The sequence below is a fragment of the Podarcis cretensis genome, assembly GCF_951804945.1.
Source record: "Podarcis cretensis genome assembly, chromosome: 8".
NCBI lineage: Eukaryota > Metazoa > Chordata > Lepidosauria > Squamata > Lacertidae > Podarcis > Podarcis cretensis.
In genome coordinates, this window is record NC_137177.1 from 77572 (window position 1) to 98239 (window position 20668).

Below are 20668 nucleotides of genomic sequence, written 5' to 3' on the forward strand. Positions count from 1 at the left end.
CAAAAGTGGTAGAGTTGGCTGCAAATCTCTCGGGGTCCTTTGGCCTCCTGTCTGAGTTGCTGGCTCTGCACATCTGAGTAGAGGGTGTTCTCCTCATCCAGGATCTTCTGCAAATAGCTTCCCCAGAATCCACCATTGCTCCCAGTTTTGATGGCAAGGCCTATTCCTGCTTCAGGGCCAGCTGAATATTATCACGTCACCTCTAAGAGATTGGAAGAAACCCCTTGGTCTTTCCTAATGAGAGGTGCTAGAAAATCCTACAAAACAAATGCATTGTTCTGTTATAAAACTGATACACAACCAGGAGAGGAAAAATGTTCCATGGGCAAGCATGGATGAGTCTTGCTAGGAATCACAGCCCGGATTCTTTTGAAAATAATTAGAAGGAATGAAATCAGAATGGTGATTGACAAGTGAAACATTTGTAATAGGTATAATTTGGACCCAGGACGGGGGTGGCACTGTGGGGTAACCCACTGAGTCTCTGGGCTTGGTGGTTCGAATCCCTGCGATGGGGTGAGCTCCCATTGTTTGGTTCCACCTCCTACCAACCTAGCAGTTCGAAAGCACATCAAAGGGTAAGTAGATACATAGGTACCGGTGGGAAGGTAAACGGCGTTTCTGTGTGCTGCTCTGGTTTTGCCAGAAGCGGCTTAGTCATGCTGGCCACATGACCCGGGAAAACTGTCTGCGGACAAAAGTTGGCTCCCTTGGCCAGTAAAACGAGATGAGCGCCACAACCCCAGAGTTGTTCGTGACTGGACCTAACAGCCAGGAGTCCCTTTACCTTTTTAAAAATTTGGACCCAAGGCAATATTCTTCTTCTTCATTGAATTTATATACCGCCCTATACCCTCAGGTCTCAAGGCCGTTTACAGAATAAAATAAAAAAATAAAACAACATCCATAATCAAAATAAAAACAACCAAATAATACCCCCCCAAAAAAAACATTTTAAAAGGGCATAGGTTGCCAATCAAATCAACCAAAGGCCTGGTTAAAAAGGAACTTTTTTGCCTGGCGCCTAAAGGTGTATAATGAAGGCACCAGGAGACCTTCCCCAGGGAGGGTGCTGGGGAGAACATTCCACAGACTGGAAGCCATGGCAGAGAAGGCCCCGTTCTGGTGTTGCCACCCTCTGGATCTCTCAAGGAGAAGGCACATGAAGGAGGGCCTTAGAAGGTGATCTCAGGATCTGGGTAGGATCAAATGGGGAGAGGCAGTCCTTGAGGTATTACAGTCCTGAGCCATTTATAATAATAATAATATAATAATAATTTATTATTTATACCCCGCCCATCTGGCTGGGTTTCCTCAGCCACTCTGGGCGGCTTCCTACAAAACACTAAAATACAAAAATCTATTAAACATTAAAAGCTTCCCTAAACAGGGCTGCTTTATAGGTCAAAACCTGCACTTCGAATTGTGCCTAGAAGCACTGGCAGAGGAAGAGGGGTTTGGGGGGGAGTGCACCACCCCCAGCGGCATGATTCCAGCAGGGTGCCATTGCAGCTGCCCCCCCCCTGCACTGGGTGCCACGCCCCCACAGACGGTGACCACGCCCCCAGGAAGGCGTGCCACGCCCCCAGGATGCACGCACGCCCCGGGACACACACCATGCCTCCAGGACATGCGCCAGCCACGTCCCTGGGACACGTGCCAGCCACGCCCCCGCCTGCCCTCCACCCCACCCCCTGCCAGAGCTGAAGCCCCGCCACTGCCTGGAAGCTAATTGGTAGCCAGTGCAGTTGGACCAGGATTGGTGTTGTCAGAGCTGCCCGAGGTCCCAGCTCACAAAGGACCAACGCCAGTCCGTTGTTATGTACAAAAGTCTATATTGAAACGCAGTTTCGATTTCAAAGCCGCGGCGTGCAGCCCTACATCTTAAACCCTAGACCGCTGAAGCTCCGTCTGAATCTCCTCCCCCCAGACACCAGTTTAAGACTCTAGCCTTGCTCCACCTCTTCCTTTGCTCTTTCCTCCTCTGGGTCCTCCTGTCCGCTGGGGTCTTGCCCTTTCTAGACTCTTCTGACGCTGAGTCCCCTGAGTCTTCCCCCTGCCTCCGGCGGGCTTTAGGACCTGGTTCCCAATCCGGGTTACCTGCTGTGCCGCGCGCCTGTACATTCGAACTTGGCGCGTGCGCCCAGCCGGCAACCTTCCTCCTGACCGTTACACTGCTCCTGTCACTGCTTCCCCCTTCGGAGAGGCTAGCTGGACCTGACCTCCCCTCCGTTCCCTCACTCTGCGATGGAGGCGTGGCCAGCCCTGATTCATCTTCTCTCCCTGCTGGAGGAGAAGCTGGTCCTGATACATGGGACTCTTCCCCCCCACTACGCTCTGGTGGAGGAGCTGGTCCTGATCTCTCGCTGCTGCTTTGGGAGTCCCCGCTGGCCCCTTGCTTCTGGTGTGTCCCCCCTGGGACCCCCCTTGCCCTGGCCGTCGGCGCCCCCCTCTGGGAATCTTCTGATTCTCTGGAGAAGCTCATGGAATCTCTTGGGCCACTCTCATACTCCCCTACGCTGCCCTCAGATTCTTCCCCTTCGCTCTCCATTTCCTCTCTCCCCTGTGCCTCTGCTCCTGAGACCCTGACAGGTGTAATATGCTCAAACCGTCTTGTCCCAGTGAGCAACCTGGCTGCTGAATTCTGCACTAGCTGAAGTTTCCGAACCGCCTTCAGAGGCGGCCGCACATATAACGCATTGCAGTAATCTAACCTTGAGCTTACCAGAGGATTCTCTGTTAGGATTCTTGCGCCGTGTTGCAGTCATGGGATTGTTTTATCACATGACGGTGTATGTTTTCATTCCACATAGTGGGAAGTGATGGAGACAGGATGTTTATATTACTGTGTTCTGTGTTCTGTGTTACTGTAATGTGGGACTATTGTCCTTTGCTCTCTCTCTCTTTGATGTCGGATGAGAAAGAGGAAGGAGCTGACTCAGAATGCTCCCACTGTATATATGTAAATAAACGTAGTTTAGCCAAAAAGTTGTGCTGCTGAGTCTGCCACACGAACTGCCAACACACTGTTGATCCTAAAATGTGCTGATGCCTCTTGGAATCAGTCGCTGTGATGTTCAGGCTGGAGAAAGACTTTGAGTCTCCCAACTGACCAGGAGGGAGAGAACATGCCAGCCAGGCATGTGTCTCTGCCAGGTTCCCACCCGTGCATAGGACGCTCCTGACCCACCCCTAGTTCAGAACAGTCACTCCAAAAGGATACCATGGTCAATGATACCGAAAGCCGCTGAGAGGTCAAGGAGAATTAACAAGACATGTTTCCCTTGTTTCTCTCTCAACAGAGGTCATCCTACAGGGTGATCAAAGCAGTTTATGTGCCAAAACCAGGCGTAAACCGCTGTCAGGGGCTCAGGAGCAGAGGCACAGGGAAGAGAGGAGATGGAGAGCGAAGGGGAAGAATCCGAGGGGAGCGTAGGAGAAGAGGACAGTGGACCGAGGGATTCCATGAGCCTCTCCAGCGAATCGGAAGATTCACAGAAGGGGGCGCCAGTGGCCAGGGGTAGGGGGTTCCCAAGGGGAACGCCCCAGGAGCAAGGGGGCAGCAGGGACTCCCAGAGCACTAGCTGGAAATCAGGACCAGCTTCCCCACCAGAGCAGAGTGGGGGGGGGAAGAGTCCCAAGGATCAGGGCCAGTGCATTCCCCACCAGGGAGAGAAGATAAGGCAGGGCTGACCATGCCTCCATCAGAAAGTCGGACAACGGAGGAGAGGTCAGATCTGGCCAGTGTCCCGGAAGAGGGAAGCAGTGACCGAAGTAGTGTAACGGTTAGGAGAAAGGTCACTGGGCTGGCGCGAGAGGCAAGTTCAAATGTACAGGAGCGCGGGACAGCAGAGAATGAGGATTGGGAACCGGGTCCTAAAGCCCGCCGGAGGGAGGGGGAGGAGCTAAGCGACTCAGCGTCGGAAGAGTCCAGAAAGGGCAATGCCCCAGCGGGCAGGAGGACCCAGAGGAGGAGAGAGCAGCGTAAAAGGTGGAGCAGGGCTAGGATCTTAAACTGGTGTCATAGGGGAGGAGACTCAGACGGGACTTCGCCGATCTAGGGTTTAAGACGTAGGGCTGCACGCTGTGGCTTTGAAATGGAAACTGAACTTCAATAAAGACTTTTGTACATTACTACAGCCTAGCGTTGGTCCTCTGTGAGCTGGGACCTAGAGGCAGCTCTGACAACCGCGACTGAAGTTGATCCAGAAAATCAGTTTCTCCCAAAAGCGCCTGGATCTGGTTTGCAACCACTCACTCCAGAACCTTGCTCAGGAAAGGGAGATTAGCAACTGGCCAGTACTTAGGTTTTCCAAATCCAGGGGAGGTTTATTAAAGTTTGGTTTTACCATTGCCTCCTTCAAACAGACAGAGACCACCCCCTCTCGTAAAGAGGCACTGATCACCTCCCTGGCCCAGCCAAGGTCTAGAGGGTCTAGAGTGCAACCGGTCTCCCTGACTGATCTGAGCACCTTGCTCACATTCTTGAGCCTTACCAGCTGAAACTCATCCAACACAACAGGACTAGACTGTGCTCTGTGCACCCCATGAGATTCATCTGCTGTAACAGCAGAGTCAAGGTCTTGGTGGATGCATGCGATTTTATCCTCAAAATACCTTGCGAACAAGTCACAGGGAGCTACCATTGGTTCTATTACCTCCTTTGAGCTAGCCTGTAAAAGGCCCCATGCAACCCGGAAAACTCTGCCAGACGACATAATGAGGATGCAAAGGAGGCAGCAAAGTATGCCTTCTTTGCTGCCTTCACTGCCACTAGGTAGGCTCGATAATGATCCCTTACTGGTGTTCGGCTGCATTCAGTCAGATCTTTCCTCCACTTCATTCATCTCCCAGCTTGTTTTCTTGCCCTAAGCTCTGGAGTATACCAGGGAGCCAAACAGGCTCCACAAAGTGGGAGAGGGCGCTCAGGGGTGATCATGTCAATAGCCCAAGCCATTCGTGTTCCAGAGGTTGGCCAGGGCTTAGAGAGGGGCACCAGTCAATCCCCCAGAGCCGTTGGGAATCCCACTGGATCCATCAGCCTCCGAGGGCAGACCTTTCTAATAGGTCCCCTGCCTCTGCAGAGGGGAAAAGGTGCTGACAGCCTAAATCTTAACAGGAAGTGATCCAACCATGACAAGGGACTGATGTCAATGTCCCCCACTTTCAAATCATCCTCTTCCTGCCCAGTTGAGAAAACAAGGTCCACTGTGGCCTGCCATGTGCATGGGGCCAGTGACATGTTGGGACAACCCCATGGTTGTCATGGTGACCACGAAGTCGCCCCAGAGCCAGCTGCATCTGCGTGGATGGTGAAGTCTCCCAGAACCAACAGTCTGGGAGACCTAAACACTGCCTCCAAGACCAATTCTGTCAGCTCAGGCAGGGAGACTGCTGGGTAGCAAGGTGGGTGGTAAACCAGCAGAATCCCTAATCTGTCCCGATTGCCCAACATCAGGAACACACACAGTAGACACCCCCCACTGAACAGAGAGCCTGAAGATAGAGAATCTCTATAGACCACAGCAGCTCCCCCTCCCCGACCCTCGAATCTGGCCTGATGCAGCACTGAGTACCCAGGTGGGCACAGCTGGGTGAGACCAACTCTACCCTGTTCACCCTCTAGGTGGAACTGCCCTGGAAGACAACTCAGAATCTGGTCCAAAATGCAGTGGCCAAATAATAAACTGGATTCCTTCTATTTTTAAAATAATGTTTCTATCCCACCTTTTTCTCCAAAGAGCTTCAGGTGGGATTCATGGGTCTATCCCTCCTCATTTAACGCATTTAAATCATACAAGGTGCTCACATGAGGGATTCACATAAGCCCCCAGGTATATGTAGAACCATCTTGCTTTGGAAACACCCCCCGCCCCCTGCCCCCCCGTTCATCAAAAGACCAACACTTTGTATTGTTTCATAGGTAATAGAAGAGGAAAAATGACCATTAATCTAAGGACAACCACAAGGGCTCTTGAATGTTGGCTATGCAATGTTGAATGTTCCAGTGGTTTTCTCAATTACAGCTGGCAGAGAGATTTAAGCTGGATAAAAGCATTTTAAAATAGAACAAAAAGAATTGGCCTCAACCTTTTTTTTAAGCCGCCTAGGTTGGTGACCATCCCTGCTTCCTGTGGGAGGGAGTACCATCGGTTTAACTACGCACTGCGTGATGAAAGGACTTTCTTCTATCTGGCATGACCTGTCCAGCATTTTTATTCGCTTATCCCATAGGCCAAGTATTATTTCTACGTCCAAATGTTGCCATCTGGCTATGACCTCTGTGAATCGCTGTGACCTCCGTTAATGAATGTGACTAACTCCGCAATCTAAATGGGGTTCATTTGCATTCCCATTTTTTCCTAACGCAAAGACGCCTCCCCAAAGGACCTCCTACAAACTCGCCCCCTCCCTGGCTTTGCAGAGAGGAAGGGGCAGAAGATCTGCTCCCTGGCTGGGGCCCCCCTGCATGAGCTGAGCAGCCCCCCATGCACCCTCCCCATCTCCCCGAAGCGCCCCATGGGGAGGAGAGAGGAGACTCACCAGAGCCCAGAAGGCATCGCCCGGCCACCTCTGGCAGAGACAGGAAGGATTTCTGCCCTCTCTAGGAATGCAGCTCAGCTCCTTTAACGCTTGCAAGGCGCAGCTGGCCAGCCTCTCAGGGCCGCATGCATTGCACTCCCCCCGCGATGTCATCTTGGGGGGACCCTCTGAGCTGGCCACCTGGGCTGCTTCCTCCCTTGGCCAGAAACGGGGGGACAGCCTGCCGTGCAAAAGGCTCTGCAAGGAGCAGGAAAGCCCATCCTAGAACCACAGAAGTGGAGCTGGGAGGAACCCCCACGGTCATCTAGCCCAGCCCCTTGCAAGGCAGGCATCTCATCGGAAGCATCCCTGCCAGGTGGGCATCCCGTCACGCCCCCCCCCCCACCACTCACCGGCTCTACCGCCCTTCTAGGTCCGAGGAAGGCGCTCGGCTAGCCAAGCAGGAGGAGAAGCGAGGGGCTCCCGACTCCTCCCCAAACACCTCCCCGCAAATCCCGGAGAAAGGCCAAAGCTGGAAGGACTCCCCTTCCTTGGCACGTGGGAACAGCAAGAGAGCCTGGATCGGGCGAGAGCCTGTCCCTCAGCTGGCAGTGCTAGATTTACTAGAAGCTAAATAATTATTTACTATAATAATAATAATAATTACAGCATTACCTTTCAGGGGGTGTACTGAGAAAGGTGATGAGGACTGATTTTTCAGTCGTTCAGGGGAGTTTCATTTCCGAGGGTGCTGGAGACTTGAAATCAAGCCACAATTCGACTCAGCAGCAAGCTACACCCCCACTGTACCGCATTACTTTTTTATTATTTTACTTTCCACAAAACAAGATTCCACAATTAACATTGAAAATACGTGCCCCCCCCCCCCACTTCATATGTATATCTTTATCCTTTCATCATTATCTCTACTGAGATTCTTAAAATCTTCAAGCTTCTCCCCATTCCCACTTCTGGTTCCTTATATACACCAAATTCTTCTGCATATCCATATCTACTATTAATCCATTATTATATCCTAAATTATCCAAATTTCTGGTAATTGCAAGCGTTTAGTCCAAAGCTGCTAATGTTTCAACTTGTTTAGTGTTCTTTGCACATATACAATAAATGTTTCCCACTCTTTTTTGAATTTCTCATTATCATAGTCTCTGAGCTTTGTTGCTAGTTTCACCATCTCTGCATAGTCCTTAAGTTTGATTTGCCATTCTTCAAAGTTTCTTCCTTCCTTCCAGGCCGCTGTTGTAGCATACATGAATATCTTCTGTTCTTTGGGTAGTTCAGCATCTACTGAACCTATTAAAAAAGCTTTTGGTTTTTAAACAAAGGTCATTTTAAACATTTTTTTCTGTTCATTATAAATCCTTTCCCAGAAATTTTTAATAATTCTCCAACTGAATAAGTGTGCATGCACACAAAATAATATACCCAGAACAAACTTAGTGCTACTGGACAATTTTTTATTTTTTTAAAATGAAACCAGACTTTCAAAAATCCCTCCGATCAAAGTGTGCCTTGCCAAACTCACAAGTATTTCCAGGTACTCACTCCACTTAATGGGTGTTCTCCTGCAGACATCGGGTTTCTTGGATGCAAGGTCATGTTCACAATTATAAATCCAATAAGAAATGAGAATGGGTTTGGGTTGCTTTTAATCCAACTTTCCCATCAGCAAGCTGCTGTCCATTTATATCAAATAAGCTGGTAACTTTTCCACTTACAAACTTTCCCAACGCAGTGGCTATTACCTAGGAGATGGGGACGAACCTCCTTTTTATTTCTCTGTCTGGTGCCGAATTTAGTCGAATACAATCTTTTATAAAATCATCTTTACCTTCCCATCGGCTGTAAGTAGTTTTGGGAAATCTCTGCTTCAGCCTAGAGTGGAGGCTTGTCTCCCATGGAGTTGCACTGCTGACAGGACCACTGGCCTCTGTCACTGCTCCCCACACCCACTCCCTGTGCCTTTCAGCAGAGGAATCGAGGGCAGCTGGAGAAGCTTTTGCGGGCTGCTGGACCCTCCACACCTGGAGAACCCTCTCAGGGTTTTTTGCGCACTCTGCCTTAGTGCTATTCCCTGTTGCTCCATGGGGCTCAAGTGCGTTAGAGCGATCAGACTCGCAGTCTGCAGAAACTCACACTCCGACCGCCATCTGCAGAAACCAGAAGTCTCCCACTGTACAGCATTTTAAATGTTTATGGGAGAAGTGGTGTTGCTGTTTTGTTTTTCTTTTACCTATTTATTCATGCTTTTACCTTGTATTTTATTTTGTGAACCACCCTGAGATTTTGTGATGAGAGGCAGTATGTAAATCTCAAAAATAATAATGCCTCCTAAAATTAAATCTCTACACAAACACTACTAGTTTTCCTCCACCGTGAGTTTTTTGATGGGAAGTGAGGCTGCTCTTATGTCTGAAGCTTTTTCCACACTCTTGGCACTGAAATGGTTTCTCCCCTGTATGAATTATTCGATGGGAAGCGAGATGGTAGCTGTGACTGAAGCTCTTTCCACATTCCAAGCACTGATAGGGTTTCTGCCCTGTATGAATTCTTTGATGGGCAGTGAGACCTTCTTTCCAGGTGAAGCTCTTTCCACATTCCAAGCACTGAAATGGTTTCTCCCCTGTATGAATTCTTTGATGGTAAGTGAAACTGTCCTTTCGACTGAAGCCCTTTCCACATTCCAAGCACTGATAGGGTTTCTCCCCTGTATGAATTCTTTGATGGGAAGTGAGATTTTCTTTCCTAGTGAAGCACTTTCCACATTCTAAACACTGATAGGGTTTCTCCCCTGTATGAATTCTTTGATGGGAAGTGAGATTTTCTTTCCAGGTGAAGCTCTTTCCACAATCCAAGCACTGATAGGGTTTTGCCCCTGTATGAACTCTTTGATGGGAAGTGAGATTGGTCCTCTGACTGAAGCTCTTTCCACATTCCCAACAACGATGTGGTTTCTCCCCTGTATGAATTCTTTGATGGGAAGCTAAAGTCTGTTTCCAGATGAAGCTCTTTCCACACTCCAAGCACTGATAAGGTTTCTCTCCTGTATGATGTGATTTGTGGGAAGCGAGACTGTCCTTTCGACTGAAGCTCTTTCCACATTCCAAACAACAATATGGTTTCTCTCCTGTATGAATTCTTTGATGGGAAGCGAAACTCTTTTTCCAGGTGAAGCTCTTTCCACATTCCAAGCACTGATAGGGCTTCTTCTCAAGGGGATTTCTTTGATGGGAAGAGGAATGGGAGCTCTGACTGAAGCTCTCTCCATAGTCTGAATACTGATATGGCTCCTCCACTGTATGGATTTCATTGTGGTCTCCCTTGTTCTTCATTTCCAATTCATCAATACCTGAAACTAAGAGGCAAATGTATTAGAGGTTTGGGAAGAACATTATGGAGGAATGCTAATTAAGGCTTGTGACAGGGAAAGAACTCAAGGGAGTTAGATGTTATAATGTTCATTTTGTTCTGTAAAAATGTCTAGTTTCATATACAAATCGAGTATTGGCTGTTTTCTCTCACTTAAGTTTTTAAAAGATTAACAAAGCTTAACAGTAACATCAATTTGTTCAAATTTAAATATGGATCTGTACTATGTTCATAAATAAAGTGTTCTTTTATTATTATTTAAATGATGGACAATGAAGGAATGTTCCCTGCCCAAAATTAAGATATATTCAATCTGCTCAATTGTTCAATATGCAGTAATAAAGCTAAACAAATTTTAAGAGCTGGTGAAATATTTGGGAACACTGACACTGGACAGGCATGGTCTTAGTCAGCTGCCTTGTAGTGAGCAATGTAAGAGTAGGGGAACAAAAATGGAAAGCATATGGACTTCTGTGTGCTGAAAAACACTTTGTGTATTGAACTAATGTGTGTAGCAGCTGCCAAATTAAACTTCTTCAGTGGCTAAAAAATATAATTATGATGTGCATCACGTTAAAGCAATTTGGACGTTTTCTTAAATTCTTGACATCACAGCATGCAGCAGAAACTTGTCATATTAGCATTATTATTATTCAAGTGTTCTTACTTAAATGTTACATTACTGCAAGAAGTTACAGGGGACGAGGCAGGGGGCCTTCTCGGTAGGGGCACTCACCCTGTGGAACGCCCTCCCATCAGATGTCAAGGAGATAACTATGAAACTTTTAGAGGACTTCTGAAGGCACCTCTGTATCGGGAATTTTTAAATGTTTGATGTTTTATTATGTTTTTATATTTTTTGGAAGCTGCCCAGAGTGGCTGGGGCATCCCAGGGAGATGGGCAGGGTAAAAATAACAAAATTATCATTATTGTTACTACAGGGTTCACTTTCTGAGATTCAAAAGGCCTGGCTCTCCTCCCTCCTCTCCGTCTCTGAGGCTGGGCTTTCTGTCTCATCTCAAAGACTGCCAAAGCGCCCAAAAAAGCCTCTTGAATTCCACCCAAACCGTCCACATCAATCCTAAGCATCTCCTGTTCTGATTTCCATTTTTTGGTCTCCCTTTCCAGCTTTTTAGATTTTTCCTCCCTTCCTTTCATGTCGACATCAAGTGCTTCTGTTTTCTTTGTCAGTGTCTCTACTTTAGCGGTCAAATTTGTCACCATTTCACTATTTCTATCAATTGGGGCTAATAGCTTCTCCAAATTTTCCTTCATCTCTTTAGTCCGGTATTTTTTTAAGTCAGCAAAAAGTTCCACCAATTCAGATGGGGACCTGTCCCCTGGGTCTTGCTCTGAAGATCTTCTACTCAGGCCTGGCGTTAACTGTTTTTTAACTGCCATAGTCAAAATCTCACTCTCCCTTTTCCAGCAACCCCTTATCAGTTTCTTAAGGCAGCCCTGTTCAGGGAAGTTTTTAATATGTAATGCTGTACTGTTTTTAACACTGATTGGGAGCCGCCCAGAGTGGCTGGGGAAACTCAGCCAGATGGGTGGGGTATAAATAATAAATTATTATTATTATTATTATTATTATTATTATTATTATTATTATTATTATTATCTCAAGGCCACAGAATAACTCTTTCCTAAGAGATCCTGTTTCCTGTATTTTTCCAGCCCTCCCTCTTCCATCCAGCCTGATACCCAGAACACATAAGCTGTTTAACATAAAATCCAATTTCTCAAATTAAGATTCAAATTAACCAAATAATTACTTTAAGAGAGGAACCACAAGAAAGAAAAAAGAAACAATGTGTCCAAGAGGACACAGCAATTTAGATGTCCAGAGAAGAGTGGTTGTGTTGCAGTAATCCAATTCTCTTTAACTGTCTCACAGTAGAAGACATATTTTCCTTCGAAGAGAAGCAAACTTGTCCAAACCTGTCCTGCTATTAGCTTTTTTAGCCAACTCTCAGTCCTTTAAAGAGCTCAAATGGTTTTTTAAAGAACTTTAAAAATGAGACCAGATTTTCAAAAATCCCTCCAATCGCTCTTGGCACTGAAATGGTTTCTACCCTGTGTGAATTCTCTGATGGGAAGTGAGATTGTTGCTTTGACTGAAGCGCTTTCCACATTCCACGCACTGATATGGTTTCTCCCCTGTATGGATTTTTTGATGGGCTGTGAGACTTTCTTTCCTGGTGAAGCTCTTTCCACATTCCAGGCACTGATAGGGGTTTTCCCCTGTATGAATTCTTTGATGGGAAGTGAAACTTATTTTCCAGGTGAAGCTCTTTCCACATTCCAAGCACTGATAGGGTTTCTCCCCTGTATGAATTATTTGATGGGAAGTGAGTTTGGCGCTGTTAATGAATCTCTTTCCACATTCCACACACTGATACGGTTTTTCCCCTGTATGGATTATTTTATGGGAAGCTAAACTCAGTTTCCAGTTGAAGCTCTTTCCACATTCCAAGCACTTAAAGGGTTTCTTCCTTGCATGAACTCTTTGATGGGAAGTGAGACTTTCTTTCCTGGTGAAGCTCTTTCCACATTCCAGGCACTGATAGGGGTTTTCCCCTGTATGAAATCTTTGATGGGAAGTGAAACTTATTTTCCAGGTGAAGCTCTTTCCACATTCCAAGCACTTAAAGGGTTTATCTCCTGTATGAATTCTTTGATGGGAAGTAAGATCTGAGTTCCTCCTGAAGCTCTTTCCACATTCCATGCACTGATATGGTTTCTCCCCTGTATGAATTCTTTGATGGGAAGTGAAACTTATTTTCCAGTTGAAGCTCTTTCCACATTCCAAGCACTGATAGGGTTTCTCCCCTTTATGAATTCTTTGATGGGAAGTGAGATATAATTTCCTGGTGAAGCTCTTTCCACATTCCAAGCACTGATGGGGTTTCTCCCCTGTATGAATTCTTTGATGGGAAGTGAGATTTTCTTTCCTGGTGAAGCTATTTCCACATTCCAAGCACTGAAATGGTTTCTCCCCTTTTCGACTGAAGCTCTTTCCACACACCACGCACTGATAGGGTTTCTCCCCTTTATGAATTCTTTGATGGGAAGTAAGATTTTCTTTCCTGGTGAAGCTATTTCCACATTCCAAGCACTGAAATGGTTTCTCCCCTGTATGAATTTTTTGATGAGAAGTGAGATGGGCCCTGTGACTTAAGCTCTTTACACATTGCAAGCACTGATAGGGCTTCTTCTCAAGCGGATTTCTTTGATGGGAAGAGGAATGGGAGCTCTGACTGAAGCCCTCTCCACAGTCTGAATCCTGATATGGCTCCTCCACTGTGTGAAATTCATTGTGCTCTCCCTTGTTCTTCATTTCCAATTTATCACCACCTGAAACTCAGAGGCAAACGGATTAGAGTCCAGGGAAGAAGTGCAGCTCAAAATCATGGGGCAATGCTCATTAAGGTTTGTGACAGGGAAAGAACTGAAGGGAGTTAGATGTTATAATGTTCATTTTGTTCTGTAAAAATGTCTACTTTCATAAACAAATCAAGTTGAATATTAGATGTTTTCTCTCTCTTAACTATTTTTAGCTTAACTTGGTAACATCTTTTTGTTCAAATTTAAATATGGATCTGTACTATCTTCATGAATAAAATGTACTTTTATTATTATTTAAATGGTGGCCAATGCTGGAAAGTTCCCTGTCCAAAATTAAGATATATTCAATATGCTAAGTTGTTCAATATGCAGTAATTATTTAAAAATATTTTTTATTGGTTTTCTTTTTCTCGTAACAAATATCCACTATCAATAACATTCATTTTCCAGTTTCTCCCCACCCTGTTGACTTCCCTCAGCTTCCATTTCTGGTTTATTACCTCATATATTACATTCTGCTATTTGTATAAAATAATATTTTGTCACATTGTAAAATTTCTTGTTCTCTATCAATAAAGCTGTAAACTGCCAACGAGTTGTTTTGTTTCTGTAGGAATGTTATAAATGGTTCCCATACTTTTTCAAAGTCACTACTGTCCTTTTCACGCAGTTCAATATGCAGTAATAAATCTAAACAAATTTTAAGAGCTGGTGAAATATTTGGGAACACTGACACTGGACAGGCATGGTCTAAGTCTGCTGCTTTGTAGTGAGCAATGTAAGAATAGGGGAACAAAAATGGAAAGCATATGGACTTCTGTGTGCTGAAAAACACTCTTTGTGTATTAAACAAATGTGTGTAGCAGCTGCCAAATTTAAACGTCTTCAGTGGCTAAAAAATATAATTATGATGTGCATCACCTTAAAGCAATTTGGATGTTTTCATAAATTCTTCACATCACAGCATGCAGCAGAAACTTGTCATATCGGCATTATTATTACTCAAGTGCCCTTACTTAAATGTTAATTACTGCAAGAAGTTACAGGGGACGAGGCAGGGGGCCTTCTTCGTAGGGGCACCCACCCTGTGGAACGCCCCCCAATCGGATGTCAAGGAGATAACTATGCAACTTTTAGAGGACTTCTGAAGGCACCTCTGTATCGGGAATTTTTAAATGTTTGATGTTCAATGCCTGAGATTCAAAAAGCCTGGCTCTTTTCTGGGATGGAGTTTGTTTGGTCCAGTTGTGGAATGTGTGCCATCTCCAATGTAGGTCAACTCTTTGGTCAACCAAAGAGAGACACAAAAGCAAGAACAGAAGCAAAAAACTTGACTGAAGCTACTTCAACACCTGAAATCACTCTGAAGCCTACATTTAAGAAGGCCTGGGCAGTTCAGACATCCTGGTCAGGGTTTTAAAAGGCAGAACTGGAGGAAGAATATTAACAGGGAAAACAATCAATAGCCATCCATCCAAGGTTTGCTGTGGGAGTGTTAACATCCCAGGTGCTGTGGGTGGCGCTGTTGAGCCCCATCGAAATATCAGAGGTTCATCACCTAGATATATATATTGAATTACAAAACAGATAGGATGACCGAATAGGGAGCCTTACTGAGAGAGTCCCACATCCCACGATTCTCCTCCATGACCTCCTGATGCAGAGCTCTCTGGTCAGGATCCAGCAACGCCCACTCCTCATCTGTGATATAGACAGCTACATCTTCAAAGCAAACTGTGTCCTAACAGAAAAGGAAAAAGGCTGTCCTCTTAGAGAACATTCATGTGATCCATTACACTTGGCTCTGTTGTTTTCTACAGCGGCCAGACCCCTCTCTGCCTTCCTCATCCCTCTCTCCTGCTGCAGCTTCTGCCTCGGAGTCTGGGCTGCTCTCTGCCACAGACTCCCTCTGCTCCCTGAGCCCTCTTCCCTCTCCAGCTTCAGACACCTCCTCCTCCTCCTCCTCCTCCTCCTCCTCCTCCCAGTCGGCTCCCTCTTCTCTGGCTCCTCCCACCATTCCTCTGCATCCAACTGTGTCCAGCCAGTCTGCATCCAAGCAGTCCTTTCCCACAAGGCTCCTTCCCCCTACCTGATCTGGGTCCACAGCTGCTGCCTCCCCTCCACCACCATGAAAAGATGAAGGAGCAGGTCTTGGTGACATCATTCCGTCACCTGGGAGAGACAAAGGTAAGTGGAAACCGTGAGCGTCTGCTTCTCTCAGAGGTGAAACAGTGCATCTCTAAGTACAGATGGGGCTTCCTCAAAGTCTCCCCTGCTAGCTTCCGGTTCCGCTCTGCCTTAATGGGGCAGCGGGAGATCGTTGGCAAAGGAAAAACAAGGATGACTGAGGGTAATTCTCCTTACAGGTTCCCCCAGGGACAGGGCAAACGGGCTTCACTCCCAGTTTGTTTCAGTACCTGGCTCTCACTCCGGCATGGGTTGTGGGAGGCAGGGAGGCGCTGAGTGCGAAAGCCCTTTGCCTGCTGAAAACCCTCCTTCGTAGCCATTAAGGAGCAGAAGTTTTCCTGTCCATTGGAGCTCAATTTGGACTAATGTACAGATGTTGCTGGAAGGGATGAGATCATAAACTGTGGGACTGAAACAGCTGCAAGGTCTTTAAGGGTTGAATTTGAGAGAAGACTTCATTTGGTGCAAAAGATGGTGGGGGGAGGGGAGCCAATGGCTTCTTTATATCAAGTTTTCTTCTCTACACTAATGAATTGGCCGCCCGCCATTGGATACTAGTTCAAAATATATATGTACAGGTGAGCAGGGATGAAACTGGATTGCAGATATGGAATATAACATCAAATGGAACTTTGTGTGTAAAAAAAGGAAAAAGGGAGGGAAGCTCTATTTTACAAAATGTTTACGATGGAAAATTAGAGCTGACTCTTCCCTATCCTTTATTATTTATGGACTGAACTGAATAATGCTAAAAGGACTTGGAATTTAATTTAATTGGATAACTGTGCGTTTATATTCGGCCAGATAGAGGGATGTAAGCAATCTGCAAGTTGTGAATGAGCTGATAAAATTCATTACTGAATCATTTGCAGTTCGACAGATCCCTCTCCTTCCCAGGCGGAGAAGAAAAGTGGCAAAAACAGGTTATTTACTGGGACCGTGTGATTTTTGCAGCTGCTGTTAAAGTTGCCAAACAACGAAGCACAGGACAGAGCGATGGAGAATTTCTGAAACCACAGTGGGATATTAGCTCTGCCCAAGGAATGATGGAGAACAGCAACAACCAGGAAAAGATAGACAGAACATTTTACAAGGACAGGAAGAAACATCATGAACAGAAAGATTGCCACACACAGGAAGAATAAGGATATAGCTGGAGTGCCTCACTTGTAGTTTTATATATTATTTAATGTGTCAAAATGAATGGAAGTCATTAATATTGCAGTTGTTGTATAAATGATTGTTATCTTGACTGGAGTGTAATTGAAATTAATAAGATTTTGGAATGCAGAAATAAAGAAAATCATCAAACCATCGGTATTAGCGGGGGGCGGGGGGTCCCACCTAAATTATATAACTTGGTATCTGAATGATTGGTATTAGTAATTGTATTGTAAGTTGGCATTGTTATAACGAGGCTATTATAGGACTGTAATTGAAAACTAATAAAAATTACTATTGTAAAAGTCTCCCCTGCTGAATACATTTGGACATTTGTACCCATTTCATATATTGGTTGTGCAAAAACACATCTCCCCCCCCCCCCGAGCTCTGGACTCCAAGTGTCTTCACCCAAAAGATGTAAAGAACTCACAGATAAGTTTCAAAACCAAGAGAATGTGACAAAACGCAGAAAACACTCCTTCCTCCTTACCCAGAGGCCTCACTCTGGTGTCCAACGGAGTCTTCTCTGCCTCAGAAGAATCAAGACCCATTTCTGCAAAAAGATCCTTCCCCTGAAAGAGGAACATGGATTCAAAACAAAGAATGGGGAGAAGGATTAGAAAAGGAATGGCAGAGGCAAGCGCCTTCAGGGGACAGAGGTGAAAGCTGTTTCTTGCTTCTGCTAGACTGGTATCTGGGACTGGCTGCCAGGACCATATAACATTGGTCCTCAAGGATCTTCCCTGGCTCCCAGAATGTTTCCAAGCACAATTCAAAGTGTTGGCGCTGAACTTCAATGCCCTAAATGGCCTCAAATGCCCAGTATACCCACAGGAGCGTCTCCACCCCCTTCGTTCAACCCGGACACTGAGGTCCAGCTCTGAGCGTCTTCTGCTGGTTCCCTCTCTGCAACAAGCAAAGTTACAGGGAACCAGGGAGGACCTTCTTGGTAGTGGTGCCTGCCCTGTGGAATGCCCTCCCATCAGATGTCAAGGCAATAAGCAACTACCTTACTTTTAAAAGACATATGAAAGCAGTCCTGTTTAGGGGTATTTTTAATGTTTAATGCTGTATTGTGTTTTTAATATTTGTTTAGAAGCCACCCAGAGTGGCTAGGGAAACCCAGCCAGATAGGCGGAATATAAATAAATTATCATCATCATCACCATCATCATTATTACAGGGAACAAGGCAGTGGACCTTCTCGACAGTGGCACCCACCCTGTGGAATACTCTCCCATCAAATGATAAGGAGATAAAGAACTGCATAACTTTTAGAAGACATCTGATGTCTTATTATGCTTTTCTATGTGCTTGAAGAAACCCAGCCACATGGGTGTGGTATTAAAATAACAACAACAACAACAACAACAACAACAACAACAACAACAACAACAACAACAATAGCAGTAGCAGTAGCAGTAGATTTCCAAAAAAAGGATGGGCCATTAGTAAATAATTTGGCATACTCTCCCTCCTCTTTGGAGCCCCTTGGAAGTATCCAGAGGAAAGTCTCTCTCACCTGCCGTTCTGCCTGCTTTTTCTCCTCTGTCTGACTCAGGAGGAAACCTTCGGCCAGGGCCACTGCCTGGGAACTGGTCTCCGCTCCACATTCCCTCACCCAGCTCTCCATCTCCGCTGGAAGGACAGCCAGGAACTGCTCCAAGATCACCAGGTCCAACACCTGAGCTTTCATGTGCCTTTCTGGCTTCAGCCACTGGTGGCAAAAATGGTAGAGTTGGCTGCAAACCTCTCGGGGTCCTTTGGCCTCCTGGTAGCAGAACTGCCTGAGCTGCTGGCTCTGCACAGCTGAGTGGAGGGTGTCCTCCTCACCCAGGATCTTCTGCACAGAGTTTTCACAGAATCCCCCACTGCTCCCCGTTTCCATGGCATGGCCTCTTCCTGCTTCAGCATCAGCTGAGTCTTGCTCATCCATCTGTGTTCCCAGGAAGTCTCCAAGAGATTGGAAGGAGCCCCTTGGTCCTCTGCCAAGTTCTAATGCAAGGTGCAACAAATCCTACGAATCAAACACACTATTCTATTATAATATCAAAGCACAGCCAAGAGAAGAAAATTTTCCCTGAGCAAGTGTGGGGAGAGGAGGAGGAGGAAGAAGTCATAACTGTGAATGACAAGTGAGTCATTTGTATCCCAACCCCACTTCATAGTCCAGAGCTTCACCCCAACCCAGCCATATCTGCTTGGGTGGCCTTGGTAAGCAGGAGGGCCCATGTCTAGCTCCAGCCACCGTCCCTTTGGCACAGACAGGATGTGGCCATGGGACTTCCTGCTCTGGATCCAATGGGATGGTTGCAAGTCCCTCTGGGTGGAACTGCCCTGAAAGACGCCTCGGAAACTGGCCCCAAATGCAGCAGTTGGGTTCTCAACTGGATTCCCTCTTTTACTAATGGCATTTCTATCCCACCTTTTCTCCAACAGGCTCCAGGTGGTGTCAGGGACTGGACCGAAGAGGAATGCTGGAGACCCCTTTCCCTCCTCCTGAACCTTCCCGAGAAGAGGAGGACAGTATAGATTTACAACACTGGTTTGCAGAAGGTCATAGTTCAGAGGCTGCAGAGGGGAGAAGCTGGGAAATATTGGGAGAGCAGCACGAGGAAGAAGAAGCAGCAGCACCACCAGGGGAGAGACAGCTGGCAGACTCTGTGTCTTCAGAAAGCATTCCTGACCCTCCTTCTCCCAGGACCAAGCATGCATTGAGAGAACAGGAAGCTCAGAGGCAGAAAGCACACATCAGCCGAGGCAGGGATGATGTAGAAGAGGAGAGACAGGTGGGACTTTACTCAGAACAACGCCATTACTGCAATGGAGAGGCGCTTTCCAAAGTCTCTCTCTGTAAATATTGAATAAAGGACTCAGTAGGAACTCTTCTTGGCTGGCCACTGGGGGAGGGATGGGATTCCCTGAAGCCTGACAGGTGGCATCTACCGCTCCTCATTGAAGACCCACGAAAATCCTTTGGCATACATGTAATTCCTGTTTTAAAATACCTGCATTGGTTGCCAGTTCATTTCTGGGCCTAAGTTCATCAACAGACCAACATTTTATATTATTTAATTGGCAATGGAAGAGGAGAAAGGCCCATGACTCACCCTTAATCTAAGCACAACCGCAAGGGCTTTGCCATGTGGAATGCTCTCTGCTCTCTGCTCACTATGTTCTATCCTGCATTTTTGGTTGTATTCAAACCAATTCATTAACCATCTGCCAAGCAAGATGGCTTCCTCCAAAGTCTTGGGAACCGTAGTTTGTTAAGGATGCTCAGAATTCTTAAGAGACACCATCCAGCTGCCCCACTAGATCCTAAAAAAAATATTGAAAAGCTTTGAAAACACACAATTAATTTAGGTTCTCTCCCCCCCACCCGCCAGCAGATGCTTTGGCTGCCCCCCCCCCCGGAAATCCTGGCTACGCCCATGGCCTCCATCCTCGTCAGCGGGTCCCCTAGCAACTCTCATCACTCAAGGGTGGGGGTTGCCTCTTTCGCGCCCACCCTCCGCTTGCTTCCTTTCCAGGAAGGCCTCTCCTGCCTTGGATTCCTGGGGCATTTAATGACCAGGTCCAGTCAGCATTCCCTAATGCAGAAGCAATTCTGAGAATGTTCATTTGTATGATGAATGCTAATTGCCATGGAGAAAGATCCTTTTCTCAGCTGAAGAGGATAAAAAATGAATTTAGAACAACAAAGTTTCAAGATAAATTATGTTACCTCAGCATCATGTGCACAGAAAATGACAAGCTATGCAGTTTATCGTTTGATGATATCATCAGTGATTTTGCTTTGGCAAAAGCAAGCAAAGTACTGTAATTTAGATCATGTTTGTGTACTGTTTGAATCCACAGTATACAATGAATCATGATAAAATTATACAGCTGAATGAGTATTGGGTAGATGCATTAATATAATTAGTCCTGTTTAATAATTTTTTGATGTACAGGCATATATAGTATCGGTATTGTCAGCTCTGACAGGTATGATTTATGAATGTGATATATTACTAGAAATACTGTCATTTACACTCAGTAAGTGTAACAGGG

At 46.1% G+C, this 20668-nt stretch overlaps 2 protein-coding genes across 4 annotated transcripts; both read right to left on the minus strand.

Moving 5' to 3' along the window:
- Positions 1 to 145: 145 nt before the first annotated feature.
- Positions 146 to 11806, minus strand: LOC307222954 (uncharacterized protein). 2 transcript variants are annotated; one of them, XM_079988566.1, is made up of 3 exons: positions 11689 to 11806; positions 7198 to 9898; positions 146 to 257 (listed from the first exon to the last, which is right to left on the minus strand). In XM_079988566.1, exon 2 carries the CDS (start codon positions 9873 to 9875, stop codon positions 8889 to 8891), a length of 987 nt encoding a protein of 328 aa, XP_079844692.1. In that variant the 5' UTR covers positions 9876 to 9898; positions 11689 to 11806; the 3' UTR covers positions 146 to 257; positions 7198 to 8888. The 2 variants fall into 2 exon arrangements, with proteins under 2 accessions (XP_079844692.1, XP_079844691.1); XM_079988565.1 differs by lacking the exon at positions 11689 to 11806 and having other exon boundaries at positions 7198 to 10519.
- LOC307222952 (uncharacterized protein) lies at positions 11675 to 19972 on the minus strand. 2 transcript variants are annotated; one of them, XM_079988563.1, is made up of 6 exons: positions 19723 to 19972; positions 18135 to 18629; positions 17103 to 17184; positions 15351 to 15433; positions 14876 to 15002; positions 11675 to 13270 (listed from the first exon to the last, which is right to left on the minus strand). In XM_079988563.1, the coding sequence occupies exons 1-6, from the start codon at positions 19825 to 19827 to the stop codon at positions 11985 to 11987; spliced, it is 2178 nt and encodes a 725-aa protein (XP_079844689.1). In that variant the 5' UTR covers positions 19828 to 19972; the 3' UTR covers positions 11675 to 11984. The 2 variants fall into 2 exon arrangements, with proteins under 2 accessions (XP_079844689.1, XP_079844688.1); XM_079988562.1 differs by having other exon boundaries at positions 11675 to 13276.
- Positions 19973 to 20668: the final 696 nt, after the last annotated feature.

Coding starts and splice junctions, on each gene's coding strand:
- LOC307222952 (XM_079988562.1), bottom strand. CDS start 19,827: ATGAATTGGTTTGAATACAACCAAAAATGCAGGATAGAACATAGTGAG. Junction 17,185..18,134: donor AAAAGCAGGCAGAACGGCAG/GTGAGAGAGACT, acceptor TTCCTCTTTCAG/GGGAAGGATCTTTTTGCAGA. Junction 15,434..17,102: donor CACCAGAGTGAGGCCTCTGG/GTAAGGAGGAAG, acceptor TGTCTCTCCCAG/GTGACGGAATGATGTCACCA.
- LOC307222954 (XM_079988566.1), bottom strand. CDS start 9,875: ATGAAGAACAAGGGAGACCACAATGAAATCCATACAGTGGAGGAGCCA.